General features: G+C 31.6%; 1 protein-coding gene across 1 annotated transcript; it reads left to right on the forward strand.

Moving 5' to 3' along the window:
• Window positions 1-5,031: 5,031 nt before the first annotated feature.
• On the forward strand, window positions 5,032-8,044 carry LOC145033890 (uncharacterized). Its single transcript, XM_078982379.1, has 7 exons — window positions 5,032-5,181; window positions 5,794-6,349; window positions 6,451-6,532; window positions 6,619-6,685; window positions 6,761-6,922; window positions 7,007-7,067; window positions 7,708-8,044. Exons 2-7 carry the CDS (start codon window positions 5,959-5,961, stop codon window positions 7,860-7,862), a joined length of 918 nt encoding a protein of 305 aa, XP_078838505.1. The 5' UTR covers window positions 5,032-5,181; window positions 5,794-5,958; the 3' UTR covers window positions 7,863-8,044.
• Window positions 8,045-8,419: the final 375 nt, after the last annotated feature.

An 8,419-nucleotide genomic window follows, 5' to 3' on the forward strand; every position in this document is an offset into this window, starting at 1 on the left:
TTCGGGATACGGTGGTTTGATAAGATGTGAGGTCCGAGTGGTGCGATAGTGTGAGATGGATTGTCCAGTGGTGGTGATTGGTCCGATGGATGGTTGTGTCGATGCATCGGGAAAAGAGATTGGGATGAATAGGGGAAAAGAATGGCAAAATTTAGGATGCCAATTGAATTTGAAATGTTGTGAGCGATAAATAGGAGAAGACAAAGAAAATTTCAAAAATATTGAAACCCTTTATTCTCTAATTTCTCTCCCAATCGTTCCTCAAATCACGCAAATTGAAGATTCAAGGAGATATGTATGCAGCATAGGGGCGAGATAAAGAAAAAAATAAACAATTTCAAAAAAAAAAAATCAGAATCAATTTTAGAGCAAAGTGGTGGTGGAGACAATGGTGTGTGGTGGTGAATGTCACCTAGGGGTGCTTGGCAAAAAAATTTATTGCTTATTAGCTTATAAATTATTAGCTTATTAGCTTATAAGTTAATAAGTAAGTGTAGGGTAACTTATGAAAAAATGACTTATTAGAGGTTCTCCACCGGAATAAGTTATTTTCATCCAAACACTTTTTTAACTTATAGTGGTGTGGAACCTAATAAGCTATTTTAAAAAAGCTTAGCCAAACACCCCATAATACGGAATAAAGAAGGAGAAGAGTGGTGGTAGTGGTGACTACGTTAGCTGTCGAAGGATATGGAAATGATGAGGAGCGGCACATTGGATTGTTTGTGTTTAGGGTGTTAAGAGATGTGGTGTTAAGAGTGGTGAGTGGTCTTAGGGTTCTTCGATTGATGGAGGAAAACATGAAATGGTTTCAACAAAGGAGACGAAAAGCCCTCATATAAGGGAATATGAACTAGAATTGAACGATTCTTGGAGGGACCTACGGCTTCAAAGACAACTCACTTTCAACTGCTGACTTTTTCAGGGTATTGACTGGATAGGATTTGCATGTATTAATTGATTGTAAATATCACAATAATATTTGTATGACTTAGAATTCAACATTCGATCAAATATGTTTTATAATGTATTATATATATATATATATATATATATATATATATATATATATATATATATATATATATATATATATATATATATATATATAGAAGGTATGACAAATATGATATTTAATAATTTATTTAGGTCAAGTTTCATTCTGTTGTTCGATAAAATATTCCAAAGCTTTCGTATGTTATCCGTTACAAATACAGAACCGTAGGTGGGATTGTCATTTCATGCTTCTCCCCCTTATGTACTTAATGAAAAGCAAGACTATGTTAAGTGGTGAGATGATGTATAGAGTTTGACACCTACCCGGTGTTGGAAAGTCGGAATGAGAAATGTTATACGAATGAATAGAATTAATATGGATTCATAAAACCATAATGTTTGATCATTAAAAACAAATGTATTTCATGAAAGGTAAAAATAATCTTTGATTCAAAATGCTTTTCGAGCTTTTTAATTTTGTTCTTATATTTCATGTTATATCTGTTGGAAAGTTGGTCTTCAATCTTCTCCAAAAATTTCACCACAATCAGTCAATCATTTTTACCCTTGAACATCAAGATTACACCATCTCCAACCCATTTTCATTTGTTTCCTAAAGAATAGAGTAAAAAATAGGGTAAATAGTGTTTTATCTCAAACTCAACTCCATTTTTTATCTTATTTTTTACCCCCAAAAAAATATTCCTAGTATATTATATTCTTCCAACTTACATACATTGTAAAACACACATTTCTATTAATTTGGTTTTAACAAATATATAATCTATATTTTTTCTATTACAATAATATTATTAAATAAGATTATATTTATAACACACTTATAAGCATTTGTAAAATACGTTATCGTTTTTTAAAATTTCAATATGTATTTAACTTTTTATATGAATTTGATGAACAAAAATACAAACTTTATATTTATAATTAATTAATATAATTTAATATATAACAAAATATTATAAGTATTAAATATTATATTTAAATTATAATTATTTGGTAAAAATAAACTAGAAATGTATAAATATATAAATAGAGGGACTAAAACCGACAACACAAAGTTCATCCACATTTCAGAAGAAATGAATAGCATAACACTATATTTGAGGTATTATTATTAATATCCTCCAAAATGAGGGGATAAATGGGAGAGGGTTGGAGAATAATATGGAAAAAATAAGGAACAAAATGGAAAATGAAAGAGGGTTAGAGATGCTTTTAACATGTTCAAACAACTTGAAACTTGGTCCTCCATCCATCCAAGAAACACAAATGCAAGTTCACATTTTCCTCAGGATCGGTCCAGACGGTGGGCAACCCAGACGACCATCTGTGGCCCACGTCTCCAGGGGTCCAAATTTTTTGAGTTATATATATATATATATATATATATATATGAAAAATATTACCTAAATGATATCTAGAGCATAAATATGGTTTAAATTCAAATTACCTCAAAAGATAAACAATTTAGCTTGTTTGTTACTACTAATTGAACACATCTATAGTGAAAAATAATCGATATTTTTTAATCTTTATTATGTTTGTCTTAGAGGGGCCCTTTTTTCCCCCCTAGCCCCATATATGTTTGGACCGGACCTGATTTTCATCAAACTAATCAATGCGAAGAATAACATTTTAATTCTTATTAGCTGGTGTAATATGTCTTTCTATCACTGATTTCATCCACCTAAAGTTCATAAGCCCGATCTCTTAACTTTTTCAAGAAGCCTTTATATCTTATTCCATTTGATTTCATGTTTCTTGACTTTTTTCCACCAAACTCTTATATCATGATTCAAATTTTGCAATGTATTTAAAAAAGTATATACAAAAATATATAACAATGGATTGAAAAATTACCACAAAGGTGTTTAAAAGATGTGAAAAGTAACTCGTTTTTGAACGAAAACATACAAAAATTATGTAAAAATTACCATTTATTTTAGAACAAACTACACGAATTGTCCTTAAGGTTTAGTTTTTTCCCCTAAAGTAGTCTCTATGAAACTTTTTTTCCTCAGATGGTACCTACGGAGCAAACCTTGCACACAAAAGGCTCATTTGACTAACTTTGTTAACAAATTCTGTTAAGCTTGGTTAAATAACAAAAATACCATTTGTTTTATGCTCATAAATGGTCCTCTCTCTCTCTCTCTCACTCTCTATCTCTCCCCCTCTCTCTCTCTTGCAGTGGTCATGCTTTGGTGAAGAAATCAATCCCACTATCATCATCAAACGTACAACCCAACTGTGTACTGAAGCAAAAAACCTCCATCATTTAATAGGTGAGCACAAGCAAAAGAAAATTATGACAAGGCCTAATTACGAAGATGTTTTGAAAGAGATTCAGATTTGAATATATAATTCTTTAGATTTGAAGAATGAAACACAAATTTTCTACAAACTTACTCATAAGAGCAAAGAATGAAACACAACTTTCTACAAACTTACACAAATTTTCTATAATAAACAAACCAACGAAGACTCAGATATGTTGTAATTTAAGGAATTTAATGTTCAAAATCCGCCATGGCTGCAATCACAGTTGCAGGTGAAGTTTGGAAAAGAAATTTCAAGAAACAAGCACATGCCCTCTGGATTACCCTGCCAAGATACGAATTAGATCAACAAGAACATCGCCGGTTGAGAACCAAGGGAACAAGTCTCCGTCTTCATCTGATCGGGGAGCAAAATAGAGAAATGGGGAGGTTCGAGGTTGTGTAACCCCATGGAAGGGAACGAGCAGTAACAATAGCGAAGGAAGGGAGGTTTGTGGGTTTCTTTAACAATCGGATGGGAGATTAGAAGCGGTGGTGCCAGCTCCTGGTTAGCCGAAAACTTTTTTGATAAAAGGAGCCCTCGACGGGATTGCTAAGTGACGGAAAGAACAAGAAATTCAATCTCATCATATCTGAACCCATTAGAGGAGGTGATACTTCGACTTCTTGCTTTGTTTTGGTCTAGCGTCTGGGAAAGGGATTGGTGGTGGTGGAAGGCGGTGTCTCCATCAACGATTTTGTTAGGGTTGGGGTTTAAAAGGGTTTAAAAGGATCCATTTGATCCAAATTTAAAGCATTTTTTTGTTGCAAATCAAAAACCCTGAACTTTTTTCTGAATCTAACGATCTTCCCTTTCGTGAGATTTCAAGAGAGAGGAGAAGATGGAGGTGGCATGTCAGCGAGCGACAATGTAAGGTGGGGGAGAGACATGCCGGAGAAGATGAATTGGGTGGTGCTTTAATGAGAGAGAGAGAGAGAGAGAAAGAGAGAGAGAGAGAAAGAGAGGGGGGGGGGGGAGGAAGAGGGCCTCACTTTTTTCTTTTTAATTTTAAATTAATAAAATATTATAAATAAATAAATAAATAAAAGCAAAGGGCATTTTTGTTATTTTACACACACTTAACAGAGTATGTTAACAAAGTTAGCCATAAGGATCATTTGTGTGCAAGGTTTGCTCCATAGGTACCATATGAAGGAAAAAAGTTCCGTAAGGACTACTTTAGGGTAAAAACAAAACCTTAAGGACCATTCGTGTAAATTGTTTATTTTACTTTTTGAGTAAATTACATGAATGGTCCCTATAGTTTAAGGTAATTTACGTATGTGGTATTTAATTTATTTTTTTTAACTCGAAAGGTCTTTATTGTTTGTTTTTATTACGCTCTTGGTCCCTATCATATGTAAAAAGACTATTTTTCCTTTAATTTTTCAATTTAATTAAATAGACACCCCCACCCCCACCCTCACTCCGATCCCCTCACCCTATCTTACATATTCCACAAACTTTTTTATTTATTTAAATAATAGTCTTTTTAAGTAAGATAGTGATCAAACGCGTAACAATAACAAATAATAGGGACCAAACACATAATAAAATCAAACAATAGGACCTTCTACGTTAAAAAATAAATTAGGAATAAGAAGTACAAATTATCCAAACCATAGGGACATTTCGTGTAATTTACTCTTGTATTTATATATTTCTTTTTCAAAATGAGTTGGTAGGGGGCGTGTCGGGGTTGAGGGTATATAAATCCAGCTTGAGCGACTTAGCGTGCTGTTTTAGGCTTGTACTTGTAGTATCACGAACGAGACTTTTTATAAACATATGTTCGTAGACTACAAAGGTTGACGAAGACGAACAGTTTTTGCATCTACACATCAACAGGTATGGATTCTATTCCTTCAATCTCTGTATTTCCATCGAAATAGCCGATAATTATCGTTTTGTTTCATGTTTTCGTTTATCCGATGTTAATTTGTGATGTTTTGTTTCGCTTTTTCGTATTCGTTTCCGTCTTTCCGATGATTTTCACTCCGACCGATGTGTGAGCTAGTTAGGTATATTTTTAGGTACACAAATCGCTGTAAATCCCACTCCATGTTCATGCAGAAGCTAAGATTTTAAATTGATGTTAAAATTGATTCGTTTCAACTCCGACACTATGTTTTTAGCTTGATTTTGTCATCGATTTTGTTTATCATCAGTCGATTTCTATTGAGCGTAAAGTTATCGTAAAGTTCTAAGGTGAAATTTTATTAAAATTCGTCTCTGATTCGTAGCTGAAATCACTCTGTTTGATAATCAACATAAACGGAATCGTTATCGCAATGGAAGGAGAAATGCAGATGGTGATGAATTTTTGTGATCGATGATATTGTGATTGATTATCGTTGAAATGTGAAATTAGGGTTCTTAGTTATCATTTGTGCGCATCTTACTATTGATTTTGTTGTTTAATATTTGGTCAGTCTTTTTAATCAATGGAAATTGATGCAGCCTACAATAAGCTGAGAAATCACAAAAAGGGGAATCACATTCAAAAGTGAGGTGGAAGTTTAGAATCAGGTTTCTTAAGATAAGCTACTGGAAATCTTCAGAGGTAAGAACAAGAAGAAGAAGATACAGCAAAAATTATAATCTCACAATTCGAAGATACAACCAATGGTGCTAAAAGCAGAAAGGTACTCAGAACTCAGTCAACTCACCAATGTTGCTAACACTGCAAGTCATGAAGCATCAAGAAAGAGAAAAAGGCGAAAAGCAAAGGGTAAATGTGTCATTTTGAATCTGAATGATAATACTTCATCAATTCAAGATCTTCCTACACAAATGGATACATTTATCACTAAATCTCTTTCTGAAAAACTCATCATTGGTAGCATACAAATCCTCATTGATTATTCCTACCTTAATGGAATCCAAATCATGAAAACCCATGTTGCCACATCAGCAAAAAAGCTTCTGATTCTTGATGTAAATGGATTGTTAGCGGATATCGTTTCCCCCCCTCCAAAAGATCTCAAATCAGATAAAAATATTTCAAGAAGAGCAAGTAAGATTTTCATTTTCTCCCACTTTTTAATTACCAATTAAGATTAAAAAAAAATCTTTTTATGGTTATTTAATTTATTATCCTTTTTATTTATATTGTAGTATTCAAGAGACCTTTTTTGGATGACTTTTTAAGATTTTGCTTCCAAAGATTTGATGTTGCGATTTGGTCATCAAGAACAAGGTATTAATAAATAAATAATAATTTAATATCATTAAATTTATGGATTTTATTCCTCTTTGATTTATTACTCATGGAATTACAAACAGGAAAGTTCTAGACCCTGTGGTTGATTATTTGTTAGGAGATTTGAAGAAGAAGTTGTTGTTTCTTTGGGTAAGTATTCTTTACTTATATTTTTATCAAGGGCAATATAGTCAATTCACTTTATTTATACTTTTATTCTTCCAGGATTTGTCACATTGCACAAATTCAAGTGCTAGGAGCCTTGAAAACAGACATAAGTTAATAGTTTTCAAGGAAGTCAAGAAAATTTGGGAAAAAATTGAATTTTATGATGAATCAAATACATTATTGTTGGATGATTCTCCATATAAAGCGTTACTAAATCCCGTAAGTCAATCACCCTTTTATTTAATTTAACATTTTTTTAATAAAAATTTATGATTTTTTTAATTACTGTTGTTTATGTTTTAGAAGCATACCGGAGTCTTTCCCTTGTCTTACACCTACAAGGATACAAATGACAACTCTTTAGGTGAGAAACAACAATATATACTTTTAAGAGTAAATTACATGAATGGTCCCTATGGTTTTGGGTAATTTGCGCGTTTGGTCCCTAACTTATCTTTTTAACTCGGAAGGTCCCCAACTGTTTGTTTTTGTTATATGCTTGGTCCCTGTGTTTACCTAAAAAGACTATTATTTAAATAGGAAAAAATAATGAGATAGGTAAGGTAAGGTGAGAGGGGTGGGGTTGGGAGTGTGTTTGTTTAAATAAATTAAAAAATCCAGGGCAAAATAGTCATTTTAGGTAAGATAGAGACCAAACGTGTAACAAAAACAAACAATAGGAACCTTCTAAGTTAAATAATTAAGTTAGGGACCAAACGTACAAATTACCCTAAACCATAGTGACCATTCGTGTAATTTACTTTTTTTTTTTTAATTATTATAACATTATATGTTGAAAATTCTATCAAATATAATGATGATTAAAATTTTCAAATAAAAAAAAGTACAACACTTCAAATGTACCTAGTATAATACAAGGTAAATTTTTTTAAGTTTAATGATTTAATAATTTTTTTTTTTAAAGTACAAGAATATAAGGAATATAATTGGTTAGATTTTTGAAATAAAAAAAAGTACAATGCTTAAAGTTGTACTTGTTGCAGGTCCTAATGGAGATCTTAGAGTTTATTTGGAAGGTGTGGGGACCACTGAAAATGTAAAAACGTATGTAGAGCAACATCCATTTGGTCAAAATGCCATTGATAAAAGAAGCCCACGTTGGGCCTTTTACTCCAAGGTTCTTAAAGATGTATCTTAATAAAAAAAAAAAAAAAAAATTAGATTCGTAAACTTTTTTTGAAATTAAATGGATAAATTTGGACATAATTTTGTTGCACTGAGTGACAATTGTCACTGACTGTAACAAAGTTAGGTTTTGATATCGTGAAACAGGTTATTTGGTTTTCGTTGTCCGAACTGGTTAAATATAATTAAATTGAATTGTCTACAAGTGGATTTTTTTTAATTTTTTGTTTAGTTCAAATGTTTGTAAAATTTAAATATTAAATTTAATTATGTAGTTTTTTTTATTATATTTTAAATTTTTTACTTAATATGTTCATATTTTTTGTACATTATGTTGTTGAAGAGTTTATCACTACCACCAAAGATCATCAAATCTGCGTCCCCAAGAAACAGAAGTTGAAGGTTTAAGGGAAGATGGAGTTGTTTTCCAAAATTGAAAGTAAATTAAAATATAATAATAAATTAAATTAAATTGTAACATAAATATTTTCTATTATGATCTAGAAAAAGCCAAATCATAAATACTTATTTTATATATAAATTAATATGATGTTGGGCATCTCATTACTT

This window comes from Lactuca saligna, chromosome 3 (assembly GCF_052625555.1).
Source record: "Lactuca saligna cultivar CGN05327 chromosome 3, ASM5262555v1, whole genome shotgun sequence".
Lineage (NCBI taxonomy): Eukaryota > Viridiplantae > Streptophyta > Magnoliopsida > Asterales > Asteraceae > Lactuca > Lactuca saligna.

Bases quoted from the DNA above. Each gene is read 5' to 3' on its own strand.
- LOC145033890 (XM_078982379.1), top strand. From the start codon at position 5,959: ATGGTGCTAAAAGCAGAAAGGTACTCAGAACTCAGTCAACTCACCAAT. The intron at 6,350-6,450 runs GTAAGATTTTCA...TTTATATTGTAG, and splicing joins AAATATTTCAAGAAGAGCAA to TATTCAAGAGACCTTTTTTG. The intron at 6,923-7,006 runs GTAAGTCAATCA...TTTATGTTTTAG, and splicing joins ATAAAGCGTTACTAAATCCC to AAGCATACCGGAGTCTTTCC.